Source organism: Mirounga leonina, unplaced genomic scaffold (genome assembly GCF_011800145.1).
Source record: "Mirounga leonina isolate KUSES-001 unplaced genomic scaffold, KU_Mleo_1.0 Mir_173, whole genome shotgun sequence".
NCBI classification, from domain to species: domain Eukaryota; kingdom Metazoa; phylum Chordata; class Mammalia; order Carnivora; family Phocidae; genus Mirounga; species Mirounga leonina.
Genome location: NW_023270447.1, coordinates 82,309,948 through 82,331,021, shown reverse-complemented (window position 1 = coordinate 82,331,021; position 21,074 = coordinate 82,309,948). Strand labels below are relative to the sequence as shown.

General features: G+C 48.5%; 1 protein-coding gene across 1 annotated transcript; it reads right to left on the bottom strand.

Moving 5' to 3' along the window:
- Positions 1-228: 228 nt before the first annotated feature.
- SPATA21 (spermatogenesis associated 21) lies at positions 229-20,106 on the bottom strand. Its single transcript, XM_035019020.1, has 9 exons — positions 20,085-20,106; positions 19,355-19,847; positions 18,871-18,959; positions 16,113-16,250; positions 13,621-13,692; positions 13,388-13,505; positions 1,901-2,073; positions 835-1,012; positions 229-286 (listed from the first exon to the last, which is right to left on the bottom strand). Exons 1-9 carry the CDS (start codon positions 20,104-20,106, stop codon positions 229-231), a joined length of 1,341 nt encoding a protein of 446 aa, XP_034874911.1.
- Positions 20,107-21,074: the final 968 nt, after the last annotated feature.

Sequence of the window (21,074 nt, the reverse complement as noted above, 5' to 3'; positions counted from 1 at the left end):
CTTGCCTAAGGGTTTCCTAAGCCTGAGGGAGGCTGGGGCCCTGCACTCTGAGAGCCAAGTGGAGGGGTGAAAACCTGGGGGCCTCCCCTGGCACCAGACACAGAGGCCAAGGTTCTTGGTGTTTATTGGCTTACCAGGCCACAAAAGCAAAATCCAGCAGCGATACCTGCCTAATGACCTGTCCACCTGCAGGTCGTGAACAGCTGCTCAGAGTCAGGACTCCAGAGGTCAGTGGGTTCGAGCCGGCACAGAGCTGAGCCACTTTCTGCTCTCAGAGCCGTGTTCCCTAGGGAGAGAGGTGAGGAGAAGGGTGGGAGGAAAGGAGCCATTCCCAGGTGCCCCAGGGGAGAGGCGGCTTCCCTGGGAAGCAATGGAGCCAAGTAGTTGGGCTCAGGGGCCTGATTGCAAGTCCTGAGTTCTTTTGCCCCCAAAGCGCCTGGAAGAGGACTGGCAGGGGAAGCTTCCCTCCATCCAGCAGTCAAGCCTGTTTCCTACCGCTCCTACATGGAGTCAGACTCGGGCAAAGGACTTGCGAGCTAACCCCCTACGTGGTGGTACCAGCCTGAAAGAAAGATGGTATGTGCCACTGAGTCTGGGCACAGCAAGGCAGAAGTGCCCTGACTTAAGCACAGTCGGTGTAGCACGTGGGCCCTCAGTAAAGCTTAGCTCCTTACTGCTTCCGTCTTTTCCCCCTTGTCCCCCTTTTCCTCCCTGGAGCAGCAGTATCCTGGGCATCATCTCCTGGAAGGATGGATTCCCCTTGGGCTAGGCCAGGGCCTTGTGAAAAGAGGTGGGATGGGCCTGGGCTGGAGCTCCTGCCTTCTGGGCAGCCACCTGCTTCCTTGAGATCCTGACTGGAAGAGTAGGCTCCGGATGTCAGGGCCCAGGCTGGTGGGGGTGCACGGGTCCAGCACGCAGTGGCTACCCTGCTTCTGACGGGTCATCTTCTTGTCCAGCCGAGGGCAGAACGGGACACAGGGCACCTGGGCGTAGGGGCTCTGCAGGTTGGCATCTGGCAAGGGAGGAAGGAGGAGGCAGGAGCGGGGAGTGCCTCAGAGCAAGCCCAGCCTTGGGAGGCAGGCAGACCCAGCTGAAATCCCAGCTTTGCCACATCCTGAGCTGGGTGGGTTTGGGCAAATCGGTTAACCTCTCTGAGCCTCTGTGTAAGCTGGGGCTGAGTACCCACCTCACAGAGCTGACGATGAGGATTAAAGGGATAATACATGCACAGCATGTCACTGAACGCCAAGCACAGTGTAAGGGCTCGTAACAGCTTACACAGGAACACGTATCTTTGTGATGGGTCCTGGCAGTCTGGTAGGCACACTAGAGAGACTCTGGAAAGCTCCTAGCCTATCACTTGGCACACAGTAGGACTCCTAGTTTAATCAGTGGCAACTGCTCTTACGGGGAGGCAGCCTTGCCCAGTGAAAGCACAGGTTTTGGAGTCAGACCTGGGTATAAACTGCCCTTTCTTGACAGGTTAGCTGTGGGGCCCTGGACCTTGGGCTTACACTTGCTCAGTTTCACTGTTGTCATCTGTAACATGGGGTAAATATGTGATCGTAAGCACTAAATTCTAGCACGTCTACAAAGGGCCTAGCATGGGGAGTGACCCCAGTGGGTGTTCAGTAAATGCGGAGCTGCGATTGCTAATCGCCCTCCCTGCTCAGTGGAGGCTCTCGGGACCAACGTGTGCTCAGGGCTGAGCCCCAGGGAAGAGTGCAGAAGGCCCTTGTCAGAGGGCTAGAGGTGGGGTGGTGATTTTCAGACCATTGACTGATGCACACAGTTAAGCCCAAAGTGGGAAATCATGTCTCTCAGCTCCTGGGTCTGGGGCCCAGGGAAAGAGGCCAGGGGGGCAGGAGAGCAGAGTGCTCGCCGTGCCCAAGGCCCTCACCATAGTTCTGCTGCTTCAGCCGGCTCAGGATCCTGAGGACCCTTCGTTCTGGGACTTCCAAGTCTGACTGCTGGGGGTTGTAGGGAAGCTTCTTCCGGGACCGCAGCCGGCCTATGGCCAACTCCATCTCTCGGGCCTTACAGGTGCCTTCCTTCAGCTTCTTCTGGTAATAGCTGGGGAGGCAGTGCCCGCCCAGCTCAGCCTGGCTGTGTTTAATTCACCTCCCCTCCCCCCTCCCTCTTTCTGAGCCCCTGTTCTGTCTGGCCAGCTCTGGGACAGGGACACAAGCCCAGGAGTTAGGAGACCTGGGTTTTAGTCCCAGCTCTGCCATTAACTCCCTGTCACTGCCTTGTGTTGGACTCCAGTCACCCCGACCCTATCTCTGCAAGTCACATGACTTCTCTGGGCTTCAGGTTTCTGCTGGGTAAAATGGATCAAACAGTCTTTACGTTCTAGGATTAAATAACAAGGCCCATCAAGCACTCAGCAACGTGGCCCATGGAAAGCCTGGTCAGTGTCCCCTATGCTTTCCGTCACTGATACTTTACTTAGATGTACAAGTGCTCGGTAAGACAGCTGTGCGATTAACCTGCTCATCTTCCAGATTTGAGTTTTATTTTCTTGACTCACGGCGACTTGCCTGCCCACTAGACTGCGGCTCTGCTCATGCATTCAGCAGATACTCAGTGGGTGTTTACTGCAGGCCGGCCATGCATCTAGGTGCTTGGGAAAGCAGTGCAGGAGATCTCCATAGAAGGCCCCTGCCTCCTAGTGTCCCAGCCCCTCTCTCACTCCGGCCACTGCCACAGTGACCACTTCCACACGGACTTGGAACAGCCTTGCACAGGGACAGTCTGAGGTGGCCTCACCTCAGAAGCTGCCTTCCTGGAGCTTCTCTGAAACCACGGTGGGGGCCACCCTTGACCAAAGGAGCTAGCAGCTGAGGTATACAGGTTTCTCTTTCTTCTCCTGACAGAATTCTGAACCACTATCCCTAGTCTCCTCAGAAGATCCTGGGGGTGGTTGACTCAACACATGCTTGTATTGGCCCTCCTCTGTTCACATTCCTTCTCTCGCTCCTCCCTGGAATCCCTTTCTAAATTGACCACCTAGGCATGCACCTAGAGGGAGAGTCAGACCATGAACAAATAAATACAATACCATGTCGATAGTGGTGGGTGTAATGGGGGCAAGTAAGAGCTGGATTGTGGGTAGTGATGAGGGGCTATTTAGCTCACAGGGGTCAGCAAAAGTCTCAGAGGTGGTGACATTTGAGCAGAATGAGGGGAGGGAGCAAGTCAAATGGGTATCTCTGGAGGAAAAGTCAGGCAGAGGGAATGGCATGTGGAAAGGAGGTGGGAAAGAGCTCAGTGAGCTGTAGGAATGGCAAGGAGGCCAAAGGGGCTAGAGCCTGGTATGTGAGGAAGAGTGGGAGATGTGGGCAGCAAGATGGCAGAGCCAGACCACCCAGGGCTTTGAGGCAGTGGTGAGGGGTGGGCATGCTACTCGGTGCTGGGAAACACTTAAGGCTTAAGTTGCTGGTTCTGTCACGGTCTCTGCCTGTCTCTCGGACCTGGAATTTGGGGGTTTGATGAGCTTCACACATAGAACACAGAAAATGGATAACAGAGCCCTTACATGGAAGTTGGATCTAGACCTCTGTGTAAAACTAGGAAACGAAAAGGCAACATGTTGAGTAAAAAAGATGGCCAAGAAATAACTTCACTCCACAAGGGCCAAAAGGACATGAGCAAAATGTGTGCAACTTTCTCGGTCACAGTTTTAAAGGACATTGCTTGCTCTCCACTTCCTCTCTCCCCTTTCCGTGGGCTTAAATTCAGATGTGTTGCTGGTAAATTGGTTTAGGATTGACCTAGGGAATGGTGCGACAATAAGTTAGAAAGAAACAATAAGTTGTGTGCTGGGCAGCCTCGTCTTCCTGCCTGCTTCTTCTGGACTGTCAATATAAGAGAGAAATAAACTATCTTGTTTGAACTGTAGTGCATCGGGGTCTATTCCTGAACTAATATAAAAATATAGAATTCTATATCCAGCTAAACTACTCAGTGTGACTATAAATAAACTTTTGCAGACACATAAAATCTCAAAAATTTTGTATCCCATGCGTTCTTTCCTCAGGAAGATACTGGAGGATATATTCTTCTAAAATGAGGGCATAAACCAAAACAGAAAAGGTAGATACACATATAGAAAACAGAAATTCCAACACAGGAGAGGTGACAGTAAAGGAAGATGGTAAAGGGAGATCCCATGTTGGTAGTGCAACTGTCATAAAGGACAACAAGTTTAGATTAGATCACCATAGCGTAGAAGACAGAATAGGGGTGGCATTCCTGCAGCAGTTGTTGAATCACTTCCTTTACAACCCAAAAAAAGCTACTAGGGAAACATGCTTCCATTACTTTTTAACTAAACCAAACAAGCCAAGAAGGATTAAGCAAACCAAGAAGAGTAAGGCATGTAATCTAACAAACAGAGAATCCTAATCAGAGGAAAGGAAGAAAGAATTCCTAGGATGACAACAGACCCCCAAGATGACAGCTCAGCAACAGGCTTAAAAAATTAATCCAAAAGTGAGAATAATGGGATTATTTAGAACATGCCTCCAAGAAAAAGAAACTCTAAGAAGGCAGCACAGGAATTATTAATGAGTACAAAGAAAACAAAATCAAGGCAATTGTCAACTTCAGGAACTAGAAAGGCAAGGAAATGAAATCATAGTATAATAAAATACTCAGCTATTAAAAATTGTATATCATAATAATAGAACCCCCCCCCAAATTATTTAGCGAAAAATGATAATATATTAGAATAGGTAGAGGGGAACTTAGGGGATGGTTGTATCAGACAGCTAAACCCATACCATAATAGGAAGTCAATAGATACAAGTCAAAAAAATCACTAACCAAAATACTGTAGTACATGCATATGTTTTCGAAGTAAGGAGAGAGTCAAAAGTATTTGTCTTGGGAAGGGAGACTTCAGGGAGTGGGGAGCATGGTGAAGAGTGGTGTGGGGAACTACAAGGGTTTATTATAAACCTTTTTGGACTATTTGGCTTTTTAAACAATGTTTAAGTTTTTAAGAATTAACTCAAAGGATAAAGTTATGTCAGTTGAATACTAAGCAAAGGAAGTTGGTATAACCATGTTAATATTTTAAAAACTAGGCCTTAAGACAAAAAGCATTACTAGAGACACAAATGATTACCATATAATGATAAAATGTTCAGTTCATCAGGAAATACAAAATTCTAAAAATGAAATATGAAGCAAAATCTGATAAAACTACAAGGAGAAGTAGACAATTTCATTATCACAGAAGCGATCATGGATACTCAGTTTTGCCAGTGTTGCATCAAGGAATCCATATACTGAAGTGTGGATGAATGGATGTGGCTGTGTTCTGATAAAAGTTTAACTGTAAAAACAGCGAGCAGAATGTGGCCTGCAGCCCATAATAGACCTCTGTCTACTACAGACCTTACCTAAAACTAAAATTCACAGGAGAAACAGAGTTTGGAAGTTGAGTCTACCAAGTTAGAGGGTTGAGGTGACACCTGGGCCTTTCACAAATATGTCCTAACAAAGTAAAAAACCAAGACTACATAAACTTGAAGTGATCAGCCAGTAACTGAACTGCCTACAAGAAAAAAAAATTAACACTCATCAAAGGAAGAGTCCGGTTTCCAAACAAAACAGAATCCAGTCTCTAAACCATATCATCTAAAATATCCAGGACAGGGGCCCCTGGGTGGCTCAGTCGTTAAGCGTCTGCCTTCAGCTCAGGTCATGATCCTAAGGTCCTGGGATTGAGCCCCGCATGGGGCTACCTCTTCCATGGGAGGCCTGCTTCTCTCTCTCCCACTCCCCCTGCTTGTGTTCCCTCTCGCTGTGTCTCTCTCTGTCAAATAAATAAATAAAATATTTTTAAAAATAAAATAAAAAAAATGTCTAGGACACAATAAAAAATTATCAGACATGCATGGGGTGCCTGTTCTTGGTTTCGGCTCAGGTTATGATCTCAGAGTCCTGAGATCGAGCCCCGTGTCAGGGTCTGTGCTTAGTGAGAGTCCGCTTGAGATCATCTCCCTCTCCATCTGCCTCTCTCCCTCCTTGCTCTTGCTCTCTCTAAAATAAATAAATAAAATCTTTAAAAAAATTATCAGACATGCAAAGAAACAGGAAAATGTGGCCTATAGTAAGGCCCATAAAAATAAACTCATGGAAAGCAATCTTGAGGAAGCCCAGACATTGGATTTAGTAGACAATGGCTTTAAAAGAGCTATTAAAGGGGCGCCTGGGTGGCCCCGATGGTTAAGCATCTGCCCTCGGCTCAGGTCATGATCTTAGGGTCCTGGGATTGAGCCCCACATCAGGCTCCCTGCTCAGTGGGGGCTCTGCTTCTCTTTCTCCCTCTGCCCCTCCCCCTACTCGTGCTCTCTCTCTCTCTCTCTCTCTCAAATAAAATCTTTTTAAAAAGATATTAAAAATATATTCAAATAATTGAAGGAAAATGTGATCTTAATAGAGAAACAGAAACTACAAACATGAAACAAATGGAAATTCTAGAACCAAACGGTACAATAACTGAAGTGAAAAAGTCACTTGTAGCAGATTGGAGATAGCAGAAAAAGGAATTAGTAAACTTGAAGACAGATCAATAAAAATCATCCAATCTGAAGAACAGGAAAAAAAAAAATTGAAGACAAATGAACAGAATTCTGTTTCTGGCCATAATGAAGGAACTCGTACTGAACTTGTCATCCTGCCATAAATAACTACACATGGACAAAATATATGAAACTGTTGTCAGATATTGAACAGCAGGCAGCACAAGACTTGAACCCCTGAGAGAAGAGAAACCAATGAGGTGAGCTTAATGATCTCTAGAGAACTTTGCCTGGAGGTACTTTCTGGACCGTGGTACTGGAAGTGGTACCCAGGCAGAACAGTAGATTCACTGAGGTAAAGGGATAGACATTGTAGTTGGTGAAGATGGAGGCCACTGGGATTAGTGTATCAGGATATCAGAGAGATAGGAGCCATGCAAAAGAAAGAGCTGCGGAAATATGCATGGGGTATTCTTGAGTCTTTGGTTGCATATTAAGCAGTACACACATAGTGTGAAATTTCATAAAGCCAGACAAAGAACAAAAAACAAGTAATTACCAGACTTTACCTAGGGCTGAGAGACACATGATTTTCAAACAGAGCAGAAAGACTTTGTTGAACACCTGTGGAATTAGTAGTGCTCTTAGATGAGTTCTCTTTCAGTAGTCGGGACTAACTTAGCCCTAGAGGAGAGACTATACTCAATCTTCCCTAACAAAGCTTTAAAACCTTGAAAGATGGGCACCTGCCTGGCTGAGTTGGTACAGCATATGGCTCTTGATCTCAGGGTCATGAATAGGAGCCCCATGTTGGGGGTAGAGTTTACTAAAATAAAATAACCTTGACAGAAAGAAGACTATCCTTAGTAACTTAATCACCTGCCCTCTAGTTCAACACTTTAAAGAACAAAATCCAGACAAATATCCAGCATCCGATCAAAAACTAGCAGACATGAGAAGAAGCAAGAAAGTGACCAATAGAAAAAGAAAAATCAGAAAAAAAAGAAAAATCAGTTTATATAAATAGACCCAGAAAACACAAAGATGATGGAATTAGCAGAAGAGGACCTTAAATGAGCTGTTAGAAATATGCCCAAGGATTTAAAGGAAATATGAACATGAGGAGAGAAATAAAACTATGAAATAGAACCAAATGAAATATTTAAATATGAAAAATGCAATAGCTGAAATGAAAAATTCATTGACACAGCAAAAGAAAATATCAGCAAACTTGAATGCTTAGCAATAGAAATTATTCAAAGTGAAGCACAGAGAGAAAATTCAAGATACAATGATCAGAGCACCAGTGACCTATGAAACAATTTTAAGTGCTATGGAATTGGGGTCGCCTGGGTGGCTCAGTCATTAAGCATCTGCCTTCAGCTCAGGTCATGATTCCAGGGTGCTGGGATTGAGCCCCACATCGGGCTCCCTGCTCGGCGGGGAGTCTGCTTCTCCCTCTTCCTCTCCCACTCCCCCTGCCTGTATTCCCTCTCTCGCTGTCTCTCTCTCTCTGTCAAATAAATAAATAAATAAAATCTTAAAAAAAAACCAAAAACAAATGACCTTTACAGAGTATTTTAAGTGTTATGGAATTGGAGTCCCAGAAGGAGAGGAGGCGGGCATATAAAAATATTATTTATGGAAAAATGTACCAAAAAAAGAGAAATATGATAAAACTATAAATTATAAATCCAGGAAGCTCAATGAACCCAAAGTAGGATGAATACAAACTGAAGGGACCTAGTCTCAGTACTAAGAGACTGAGCCAGTGAACAATGGGACATCATGCCTAGATTTGTTCTTTTCTGCTTGTTACAATCTGTTTTTCTCCCCTTTTTACAGGTATCTTATATCACAACTTCTAACTCAAATTTCTCCCTATAGTCACTAAGCTTTTAATATATGAGATTTACGAGAAAGTTTTAGGTAGGGGGAAATGAAGGAGTTTAGGGTATGCCACTGCGAAACAGGCCACTTTTGGCATATGGTTATTTTAGTTAAAACAATTGAGGGGTGCCTGGGTGGCTCAGTCGATTAAGTGACTGACTTCTGGTTTTGGCCCAGGTCATGATCTCAGAGTCCTGAGATGGAGCCCTGTGTTGGGCTCTATGGTCAGTGGGGAGTCTGCTTGAGATTCTCTTCCTCTCCCTCTCCCTCTCCCCCTCCCTGCTTGTTTGCACACACACACTCTCTCTCTCTCAAATTAGTAAATAAATCTTTTTTATTTTTTATTATTTTATTATTTTATTTTATTTTTTTAAAGATTTTATTTATTTATTTGACAGAGAGAGACACAGCAAGAGAGGGAACACAAGCAGGGGGAGTGGGAGAGGGAGAAGTGGGCAGGGAGCCCGATGCGGGGCTCGATCCCAGGACCCTGGGATCAGGACCTGAGCCGAAGGCAGACGCTTAACCAACTGAGCCACCCAGGTGCCCCAGGAAGAAACATTTTTTTTTTTAAGATTTATTTATTTATTTATTTATTTGAGAGAGAGAGAATGAGAGACAGAGAGCATGAGAGGGAGGAGGGTCAGAGGGAGAAGTAGACTCCCTGCTGAGCAGGGAGCCCGATGTGGGACTCGATCCTGGGACTCCAGGATCATGACCTGAGCCGAAGGCAGTCGCTTAACCAACTGAGCCACCCAGGTGCCCAGGAAGAAACATTCTTATCACAAGAGATGGGAGCCTTGGCTGAGAGAACTCCGTAATAGACCTTGTTAAAATAACTCTTATCTTCCTTTAGTCTGCCCATGTAGTTTCACTACTTCTCCACATTCACTACTCTCTGTTCAACCTAGTATAGAAACACTCAGGCTGAGTCATTTCTTTGGGTCTTCATTTTTCTTGTGAGGCCGCCCATTAACATGTAAATAAGATTCATATGCTTTTCTCCTGTTCATCTATCTTTTTTTTTTAAGTTTTATTTATTTATTTAAGTAATCTCTACACCCAATGTGGGACTTGAACTACCGACCCTGAGATCAAGTCTCACAGTCTACTGATGGAGCCAGCCAGGCACCCCTCCTGTTCATCTATCTTATGTCAGTCCCAGTTGGAAATTCTAAGAGAGAAATGGAAAATTTTCCTCTCCTGGACATCAAATGACATTTTTACTTGAACGAAGGACAAACTATGGTTATTCAGCCTTTGGTATTCGGTGGATATTTCTCTAAAAGTGGACGAAGTTAGCCCATCACTTCAAGGAGAACAACTGACAGCATTTGTTGCCTCCGATAAAATGAAAGCTTTCAAGAAAAAGAATTTTGGGAAACTTAAATCCATTAACATTTGCATATACATGTCCTGAAACAAGTAGTTTATAGCAGTGAAAATGAATGAACTACAGCCACACATAACACTTCTAATACTTAAAGACTTTTCTGATATTAGTGGTGATATTAATTATACTATAATATAGTATATATATACTAATTAATATAGTCATAGTATATATATACTAGTTATATATAGTATATATATATATATGTATATATATATATATATAGACACTAATTAAAATGAAATGTGTCAACACCTGGGAGATAGGCAATATTTTCCAAATGACCAGTGCATGTTACAAAAACATTCATGGGAGAAGGGCCATTCAAACTACAAGATAGACCAATAGACTTTTATATTTATCTATTTATTTTTTATTATTTTTTAAAGATTTTATTTATTTATTTGATAGAGAGATAGAGAGCACAAGTAGGCAGAGTGGCAGGCAGAGGGAGAGGGAGAAGCAGACTCCCCGCTGAGCTGGGAGCCGACATGTGGCTTGATCTCAGGACCCTGGGATCACGAACCGAGCCGAAGGCAGATGCTCAACTGACTGAGTCACCCAGGCGCCCCTAGACTCTTATATTTAAACAGGGGCTTCTGGCTAGCTCAGTCAATAGAGTGTGTGGCTCTTGAGTTTGAGCCCACGTTGGATGTAGAGAGTGCTTAAATAAACAAACTTTTAAAAAATAAAAGAGTGCAGGGGCACCTGGGTGGCGCAGTCAGTTGAGCATCCAACTCTTGGTTTCGGCTCAGGTCATGATCTCAGGGTCATGGGATCAAGCCCCGTGTCGGGCTCCCTGCTCAGCATGGGAGTCTGCTTGGGATTCTTTCCCCTTCATCTCCCTCTCCCTCTGCTCCTCCCCCTGCTCTCTCTCTTTCTCTAAAAAGAAAGAAAGAAAGAAAATATTTTTAAAAATAAGTAAAAGAGTACAAAAAGTTCATTGATACGGTTTCAGATTACATATTGTAACCACATAAGGCTCTCCCACTTACCAAGTCTGGTGTAGTATGAAAGAAAAAGATCAACATGATGTGTGGGTATTAAATGAAAAGGCTATTAAAATACTTCCTTTTCCAGTTACATATTTGTGTGGGTCAGAGTTCTTTATATACTTCAACCAAAGCAACATATTGCAACAGATTGAATGCAGAGCAGATATGAGACAGAAAGCTGTCTTCTTTTCTGCCAGACTCCGAAGAGATTTGCAATATTGTATAACAATGCCGTTCTTCTCATTAACTTTTTTTGTGAAACTATAGTTATTTTTCATTTAAAATGTTTTTTTATGTTCACATGTAATGGGGTTATTATAGTTAAATAAATTAATAAGCAATTTAATTTTTTCTCAGTTTTAAGTTCGAATATAGAAAATATTGATGAAGGTTCCTTGGTGTCCTCAAAAATTTTTAGGAGTGTAAAGGGCGGGGCACCTGGGTGGCTCAGTTGGTTGGGCGTCTGACTTCGGCTCAGGTCCTGATCTCAGGGTCCTGGGATCAAGCCCCACATCGGGCTCCCTGCTGAGCAGGAGCTTCTCCCTATCCCTCTGCCTGCCATTCCCCCCTGCTTGTGCTCTCTCCCTCTCTCTGTCAAAATAAATAAATAAAATCTTTTTAAAAATAGTATGTAGCAGTGAGAACAATAAATGATTGATAATTACTCACAAGAATGTGAATGAATCACAAAACATACGTTGAGGAGAAAAAACAAGTAACAAAAGACTTACTACAGTAGGAGTCCACTCTGCCAGAGTCTCGCATAAAGGAAGACAGCTTTCTGTCTCATATCTGCTCTGCATTCAATCTGTTGCAATATGTTGCTTTGGTTGAAGTATGAGTCCACTCATATAAAGTTTATGAAAAGCTAAGCAACAAAGTATTCAGGAATAGAAATGTGAGTGAAGATCAGAAAGCGCCACTCCACTCCGTATCTACCAGAAGAAAGACTGATAGTACCAAATTTGCACAAAATGTGGAGCAACTGGAACTCTCCTATTAAGGGTGGGATGGTAAAATGGTACAACCACTTGGGGAAAGGTGTGGTGAGTTCTCAGAAGTAAAATAAACCTACCTGCAATTCCCTTCTGCATATTCGCCCAAAGAAACAAAAGTATGTGTCCACGGAAGGACTTGTACAAGAATGTTAATGGCAGCTTCGTTCATTATAACCCCACACTGGGAACCGCAGAGAAATCCATCAGTAAAAGAATGGATGAGCCAACTGTGGTAGATCCACCAAGTGGAACACTACTCAGCAATAGAAAGGGGTGAACCCTGACGCCCACAACGACATGGACAAGTCGCAAAAGCATTGCGTTGAGTTCAAGAAGCTGACCCTAGGATTCCATACTGTATGTTTCCATTGATGTGAAGTTGCCAAAAGGCCAAACCAATCTGGGACAGAAAACAAATCAGAAGAGTGATTGCCTCCACGGGAGTGGGTTCGGAAACCGACCGGGAAGGATCATGAGGGCACTTTCGGGAATGATGGTCAAGTTGTACATAACTTCACAGGGGTCCAGGTGTCCTCAGTGGCTGAGATTCACACACTGATGATTTATGTGTTTCACTGAATGTAAATTATACCTCAAATAATGAAAAAAAAAACCCTAAATAAATGTCGATCTCTAGTTATTGATACGTATGCTGAAGTATTTAGAGGGAAATGACTATAATTTATTTTGAAATGAATAAAAAACCAATATGGATCAATGAAGAGAGGGATGGGTAGACACAAGATTAAAACAAGCATGGCAGATTGGCAATGGTAGAATCTAGGTGGTGAGTATGTAAAATGTTCACTGTGAAATTCTCTCAACTTTGCTGTATATTTGAAATTTTCAGTAAACAAGGGGAAAAAACAAGTAGTGAAAATTTAAAACAGAAAGCAAGGGAATAAGATGGTTAGTTCTTATTTGGGGAGAGAGTGTTTTGTGATTGGGGTAGGGCACACAGGGCTTCGAGGTTATTGGAAATGATCTATTTTTTTTTTTTTAAGATTGTCTTTATCTATTTGGCAGAAAGAGAGATAGCAAGAGCAGGAACACAAGCAGGGGGAGTGGGAGAGGGAGAAGCAGGCTTCCTGCCAAGCAGGGAGCCCGATGTGGGGCTCGATCCCAGGACCCCAGGATCATGACCTGAGCTGAAGGCAGATGCTTAATGACTGAGCCACCCAGGCGCCCGGAAATGATTTGTTTTTAAACTAGGGAAATGGACACATGGGTATCTTAGGGTCCACACCAGGACCCTAAGATCATGACCCGAGCCAAAGGCAGACACTTAACCAACTGAACCACCCAGGTGCCCCAAGCGTTGCTGAGCTTGAAACCAGGGTACAGAGATAAGTAGGAGAGATAAAGCCTTAATGGTATCTGGTCTCCTGGATCCAGCCATTCCTGAGGCCATGATCTGTTATGTGAGCCAATATATTCCCCTTTTGCTTAAGCCAGTTTTACTTGGGTGCCTTTCACTTGCAACTGAGAGTCCTAACTATCAAAATTCCTCAGCTGCCAAAATACTAGGTGCCATTTCTGTGTCTGCAACCCTCCACCCCCAACCCCAGCCGCACTCACTTGGTGATCTCCTCTAAGGCTGCCTCTGGTAGGGCCAGCATCTCCACCAGCAGGGACAGGATCTCAAAGAGCAGAGTGTGGGGGTTTGGGGGAGCCATGTCCGTCAGGGCGTTCTGCTCTGGGGACATGGGATGATGTCTGCCGTTACCATTTGGTAGTTCTGGATGCCCACTGTCCACCAGCCACCAGACCCCTCCCCGAGCTCTGACTCCTCTGGGCTCATCCCTACTCACCCACGGAGCAGAAGAAGCGCCTGGTGTCTGTCATCACAGCCAAGAAGTCCTTGAAGCCTACATGACCATCTCCTGTGGAGGCCAAGGGTAGGACAGTGGACGGGGGCCTGCCAGAGTGTGCCCAGGCATTGCAGCCCCGCATGGTTATTGGCGTTTCCTCAATGGGTTTGATTATAAAACACATAGAAGACACATATTCAACACATGTGTAACATGTATTCAGTGCAGCAAAGAGTGGTGCACACAGCAAAGTAGAAGGTGGAAGTTAAAATCTCCTGGGTTGGGGCGCCTGGGTGCCTCAGATGGTTAAGCGTCTGCCTTCGGCTCAGGTCATGATCCCAGGGTCCTGGGATCGAGCCCCGCATCGGGCTCCTGGCTCAGCGAGGAGCTTGCTTCTTCCTCTCCCTCTGCCTCTCTCCCTGCTCATGCTTTCTCTCTCTCTCTCTCTCTCTGTATCTCTGTGTCTCAAATGAATAAATTAAAAAAAAAATTAAAAAAAAAAAGTCTCCTGGGTTAGTAGCTCCAAGAACTCGGGGCAGCGGTCTGAATTCACATCCCTGGTCCAGCATTTACTATCCGTGTGACCTTGGCAAAGCCCCCAACCCCGCTAAGCCTTAGTTTTCTCAGCTAGAGGGTGAGGATAACCATGATACGTATCTCATGGGAGATTGAAGCAAAGTGCTTAGAACAGAGCCGTGTGTATTGTACAAGTTCAGTAAATGTCAGCAACTGTTATTATTACCATGTGCTAGTCACTGCATGAGAGTTATGTACTCACAAGATTCCCACCTCGGCCTTCAAGCCCCTGTAGGACCTGCCTGTTACCTGTCTCCAGCCTCACCTGGTGCCAAGTGCCCCCAGCATGAACCTGTTCTTCCACTGGGGGCACCTTTCCTGCCCCGGGCCTTTGCACATGCTGCTTCCTCTTCCTAGAATCCTCTCTACCACCCTCTAACTCTTTAGTAAACATCCTAGGCGTGCTTCTGCTTGATCATCCCTTCCCCAAGAGAAGTCAGACCTGACCGGGTCAGCTGCCCCCCTAAACACTCTCATAAAACTCTGTACTTCAACCACACGCTTGTAAGATCTGGAATTTAATGGAGGTGCCGGAAGGCAGGGACTGGGTCTGTTTTGTTCTGTACTGTGTCCTCAGGGCTTAAGACAGGTAGGTCTCGGGGGTGCCTGGCTGGCTCAGAGGAACATGCGACTCTTGATCTCAGGGTTGTGAATTTGAGCCCCACATAGGGGGTAGAGATTACTTAAATAAATAAAAAAAAAGTCAGGTAAGTCTTAGCAGATGTTTTCTGAGCTACTAGACGAATGAATGAATGGTCTCTAATCCTGAAAACCACCCTCTGGAGGTGCCTAATACTCTTATCCCCATGTCACAGATGGGGCCTTAGACACAGAGAAAAGCAAGCTTTTGCCAAGAGTCACGTAGGGGCAGAGCTGGGGTCAATTCCTGGCTTGTGTGTGTGGATTCGCCCCTGTGCGGTGATGGAGGAAGTATGGTCAGACAGGCAGTGGCCAGGAGCCCAGGCCCCTTATAGCTCCCCAGCTCCCCACGCCCTGCACCTAGCCAACCAAACCACGTGGGATTCCCCTCACCCTGCATCCTCCTCCCTTTGTCTAGTTTATTTCTATCACGAGGAATGCCTTTCTTTCTTCTCTCCCTGCCTAACCGCTATTTAATCTTTCACAATTTGGCTCAGGCATCACCTCCTCCAGGAAGCCTTCCTTCCTGATCCCTTCCTCCAAGCCACCTTAAGTGCTGCTTCCTTTGGTGACTCTTACTTCTGTGTCACTATCTATGTGAGCACCTCAGGAGCAGGGCTCATGGGTCTTACACATCTCTTTATTCTCAGTGCCCAGGTCAGGAATGTGCACACAGTGGGCATTTAATAAATATTTACTGGATGAATAATACTAGCAGCTCAATGTCTCCTGGACACACTCTGTGCACCAGGCATTGCGCTCAGTGCTCTGTCTGGATTATCTCATTTGCTTTTCAGCAGCCTGGTGAGATGGATACTGCTCTCAGCCCCATTGTACAGAAACTGAGGTTTGGTGAACTTCAGTGACTTGTCCAAGGTCACACACCTGGTCAAATGAGTGACCGAGTCACGGGAGAATGTCCTGTGAAGCACACACACAGGCCTAAAAGGGAGGGATCTCAGAAATCACCGACTACATCCCGGGGTCAGGAGGTAGGTCATGGTCATCTCTGGGTCTCCAGAACCTGGCACTGAGTAGGTGCTCAGAGAGCATTAACGTTGGGGGCCAGGACGAACCACATAGTTTGAGGGCCCCGGTGGAAAATGAAAATGCAGGATGGGGCCCCTCACTCAAAAATTTGTGAAACGTTTCCAGACTGCAACAGCAGAGCATTAAACCACATGCAGGCCCCTTGAAGCGGGGAGCCCTGTAGGACTAGAAAGGTCTCCCATGGCTGGCCCTGCCTAGGACTCAGAATGATGCCTCCCCCAACTCACCATCGACGTCAGCACTCATCAGGGCATCCTCGACCTGCGCCGGCGTGAGGGAGATGCCCACGAGCAGCAGGATGTTCCCCAGGCTCTGGGCGTTCACCTCGCCATGGCCATTGAAGATCTCAAAGTAACTGCGGAAGGCTGCAGTGGGGCAGCGGTGGGGGGAAGGGGGTCACGTGAGGCGGGGACACACCCTGTTCCCACCATCCAAACCCCCCGCCCCACACTTCCAACCACCCTCCTGCCCAGCACCCTTTACCACCATGGCTGGATGGGGGGGGCACAGGCAGCTAAAACCGCTCAGTCCCACTAACTCACTCCACTCTCCATTCCAAGGTCAGGCCAAGGGTTCAGCTGGTGTGCCACAAGCAAAGCTCCTTAGCGACCTTCACTTTGTACCAGGAGCGCACCCACTTTAGGGCTCCCCTATTAGGTGCCAGGCACTGTGCTAGGCTCTTTACAGCCACGTTCTCATTAAAGTCTTACAACAGCCTCGTAAGAGTGGGATGCCTGTTCCTTTTGTCACGATAGGGAAACTGAGGCTTAAAGGTTAGGTGACCAGCAGGTCTTTCTGACCCTGAAGTCTGTGCCTTTGACTTTGGTGCTCTGTGGTCACTTATCTGCATGGACGTGCCTTCTGGATAGCTTGATGCCAAAGCTGTGCCTGGCTTCTCAGCCCACGGCAAAATGCCGGCAGAATCAGCGGACCGAGGGAGGGGGCTGGCTCTGCCATTTAATAATAAGCTGGGTTGCTGCTGTGGGCTGAGCTGCATCCCACCGAAATTCTTTTTTTTTTTTTTTTTAAGATTTTATTTATTTATTTGAGAGAATGAGATAGAGAGAGAGAGCATGAGATGGGGGAGGGTCAGAGAGAGGCAGACTCCCCACCGAGCAGGGAGCCCGATGCGGGACTCGATCCGGGGACTCCAGGATCCTGACCTGAGCCGAAGGCAGTCGCTTAACCAACTGAGCCACCCAGGCGCCCCCACCGAAATTCTTATGTTGTTGAAGCCCTAACCCCCAGGCCCTTAGCATGTGACTGTATTACAAGTGACAGGGCCTTTAAAGAGGCGGTTAAGTTAAAATGAGACAGTGGCTTGGGTCCTAATCCAATCTGACTGGTGTCCTTACAAGAAAAGGAAATGCAGAAACACGAGAGACAGCAGGGATGTGTGTGCACAGAGGAAAGGCCACATGAGGCCACGTGAGACCACGTGAGGACATAGGCGGCCACCTGCAAGGCGAGGGCAGAGGCCTCAGAAGAAACGAAACCTGCAGACACCTTGATCTGAGAACTGTGAGCTCCTGAATTCTGAGCAAAGAAATGCTCAGCCGCCCAGTTTGGGATACTCTGTTACGGCAGCCCAAGCAAACCATGCAACTGCCACGGGGCAAGCCCCGGTACTTCCCTGAGCCTCTGTTTTCTCATCTGTGAGGTGGACAGAGTGGTACATCCTCTGGGAGTAGTTGTGTTAATTCAGTGCCTGGTGCATAATAGACTCTGAAGTCTGACACACAGAACTGAAATGAGAGAGGGAGGACTAGGGTGTAGGGTTGGGGTGAGTGGTGACCCACCAAGGACAGGCACACCAAAAAAGGGAAAGAAGAGAACAGCTCTTAAAAGCAGATGTGAGCAGGGCGCCTTCAGCTCAGGTCATGATCCCCGGGGTCCTGGGATGGAGCCCCGCATCGGGTTCCCTGCTGAGCGGGGAGCCTGCTTCTCCCTCTCCCTCTGCCTGCAGCTCCCCCTGCTTGTACTCTCTCTCTGTCTAATAAAAAATAATAATTAAAAAAAAAATCTTAAAAAAAAAAAAGCAGATGTGAGCAAAATGCACCGTGGTTTGGACCATCTGAGCAGGGCAGCCAGACAGGGCTGAGGGGCGTGGTGGGAACCCTGAGTCTCTAAGCCACAGCAGCACCTTGTCCGTGAACTCTGCTCAAGGACATGGGGCAGAAGAAGAGCCTCTCTGAAAACGGCTAGAGAGTTGTAATGCTAGAAGGAGTGAGCTCCCAGGAAGCGGTCATAGGGAGCCAGAGAGCTCATTCGGGGAAGTCAGAAGAAGGGGCCAGTGGAGAGAGTCAGAGATTTGGGGGGAGGAGTGAAGAGTGGAGGGAGGACAGACACATGCTCTTCTGGGGCTGGGGCGGGGTGTGGTGGGGCTGCAGGCAACCTGTGGAGCGCATGGAATCAGCGCTCCCTCCTCTTCCTCCTTCTGGGGCAAGTGGAGTCGTGGGGCCCAGCCCCAAGAATGATGGAGACAAAGACACAGTGCCTCCCCCAGGTGGGGGCTCCGAACTTTAAAACTTTTTGGAGGGGGTGGGATGCGGTGGGAAATGGGACTTGTCCAAGGCAACTGGTCTTGGTAAACGGTGAGGGAGGGTCTAGGGCGGACAGGGGGGCCCTGTAGCCCTGCCTCCCATCCAGTCGGCCTCCGGAGGCCCCGTAGACTGGGCTTGGGTTGAGGGAGGCAGAAATGCCTCCAAAACCTAAGGAACTTTGCCGGACTTGCTCCATTTACTCAGAGAGGTGGCTGCGGAACTGGAAGAGAATTGGACCCCAAGGGAGAGGGCCCAGCAGGGGCTCTGGGTCCCCCAGACAGCTGCCACCCTGCACTGTCTCCCCAGCCAGGAAGTCTCCCCTGGGCCCACGACGTGGGGATGTGGTGAGCATCAGGTCAGCGGTGTGGTCTGGCCCCCCCACCCCAGGACTGAGTGAGACTTCTGCCATGGGAGGGGCTTCCCCGGACAGGCCTGCCCTCACCTTCCTCTTGCCTCAGGGTGAGGTGCTCCTCGAACCTCTCATCCCAGTTCTGGTCCAGCTTAAGGAGGCGGCGCTCCTCTAGCTCCTGCCTGCAGAGGACAGACCCCAGACACAGGGCACACATCCAGCCACCCTTGCCCGGGGCCACCCCCAAAGCCAGGGGAGGGCAAGGGCGAAGGTGGGGCAGAGGAGGGCAGGGGAAGGACCCTGGGGTGGGGGGGCTTTGGGAGGTCGGGAGAGTCTCAGAGTGACCCTGGCGGGGAGGAGGCAGGGGTGAGGGGACACGAGGGGAAGGGACACACCGTTGGAGATTAGAAAGAGAAAAGCTCGCAGAAATGGGGAAAAGGACCTAGACATGGGGGAGGGAGGGGGGCAGAAGTGAGGAGAAGTGCAGAGGGAACAGGTGCAGTGCCTGGACGAGAGATGCCGGGGACACCGGGACACAGGCTCTGACCTCGGGCGCCCATTCTGGGGTGGCTCCTACCGTGTCTTGGGACTGCTCAGGCTCCTCTCTCCGCTCAGGTGCAGGAGTTCAGCCCTTCTCCAGCCCACGTCCAGGGTGGGGGCCGGCAGGGCTGTGCCCGGCCCCGAGGCTGGGACCGGGGATCCCACGGGGGTGGGCGCAGGGACTGGCCCAGGGGCTGGCAACAGGGCCCAGGATGGGGCCATCGCAGGGGCCGAGGCAGGGTTCTGAGGCAGGCTTGGGGCTGAGGTGGGCACAGGGGTCAGGGTCCTGGGGGACTTCCGGTTTGGCAGGGCCCGGGCCTTGGCAGCCCTCCGATGCGTGGCCTCCTCCTCCTCCACCTCCAGCAAGCACTTCATGAAGCCCTGCCGAAGGTTCTGGGCCCCTGCGGCCACCGTGGGCTCCCGAGGCTGCTTCAGCACAGGGTCCAGATCCCTCCTCTCTCCAATGCCCCTCAGCTCCTGGGGACAGGACAGGGGAGAGGATCCAGCCAGACTGCCCCACAAAGCTTCTCCTGCCACTCACTCTCCATCCTCACACTGTTCTTCCTCTTTGGGCCCCTGGAGGATGCCCCCCGAATCTCCCATGCACCCCACGAGGCTCCTCCCTGCACTCGACCTGGGCTCTGCAGCCTCCGGGCGCTATGAGCCTGGGTCTTAGGTGAGTCACTCCCCGCCCCACCCCTCATCTATTTCCTTCCCTGGGATCAGCACAGCCTCAGTGGCCTTGTCAATACCTGTTGTTTGCCAACCTGACCAGAAGGTAAGCCTCATACGGGCAACACCTTGTTTGCCTCTTTTATCCGTGACTATCCAGTGATGACACGTGGTAGGCACTTAATAAATGCCCACTCATTCATCCAACAAATCTAGCCACCTCCTGCACCTCCTATTACAGGGACAGGCCGTCCCCAGCCTGCAGCTCTTGTCCCTAAAGCACCAGCTCCATTTTGTCCATCAGCATAAACATGCTATATTATCTTCCTTCGAAAAAAAAAAAAATCTCCCCTGACAAACCCCTCCAGCTACCGGCTACCAGCCCAGGGTTCTGCTCCTCTTTCCAAGCTCCAGAGGCTAAGGGCATCCTTTGCCCGCCACCCAAGATGCACACACGCAAACACACACACACGCGTGTGCACATCCATGTGCGCACTCACAGACACACAGGCACGCTCACACTCACACCTTCCCCGGTGCGACTCCAAATACCATCCCAGCCCCTCCTCTGCCTCCTTCCTCCTCCTGAGTCCGCGCCCGCGCCCGCGCCCTCCGCACCCCCACTCCAGCTCTACTTACCGGTGGAGGAACAGGCCCTGGTGCTGGCTGGGTCTCCACAGCCTTGACCCTAAATAAGGGAGAGACCCCGGGGTGGCAGAGGGGCTCAGCTCAAGGCTCGTCCTCTGCACCGACCTTCTCTCAGCCCCCAGGACCCTCAGGTGCACCACCCCAGCCTCATCTCTCCAACCTTCTCATCTCAGAGGGGCCCCTCATTCCCTCACATCCCCATGTCGGGCGGGACGAGGCCTCGAAAGTACAGGTTTGCAGAACAAAGGATTCTGGTTTAGAGCTATCCTACAGATGGGGAAACTGAAGCCCAGAGGGGCATGACTTGCCCGAGGTCCTATATCAGGTCAGGAGCAGTCAGGACTAGAATCCACCTCACCTGTAACTTAACAGAAGCGTGGTCTCTTTGGGTCAGGGAGTCGGGTAGGGGATGGCAGCAGAGGATGGCTTACCTTCCT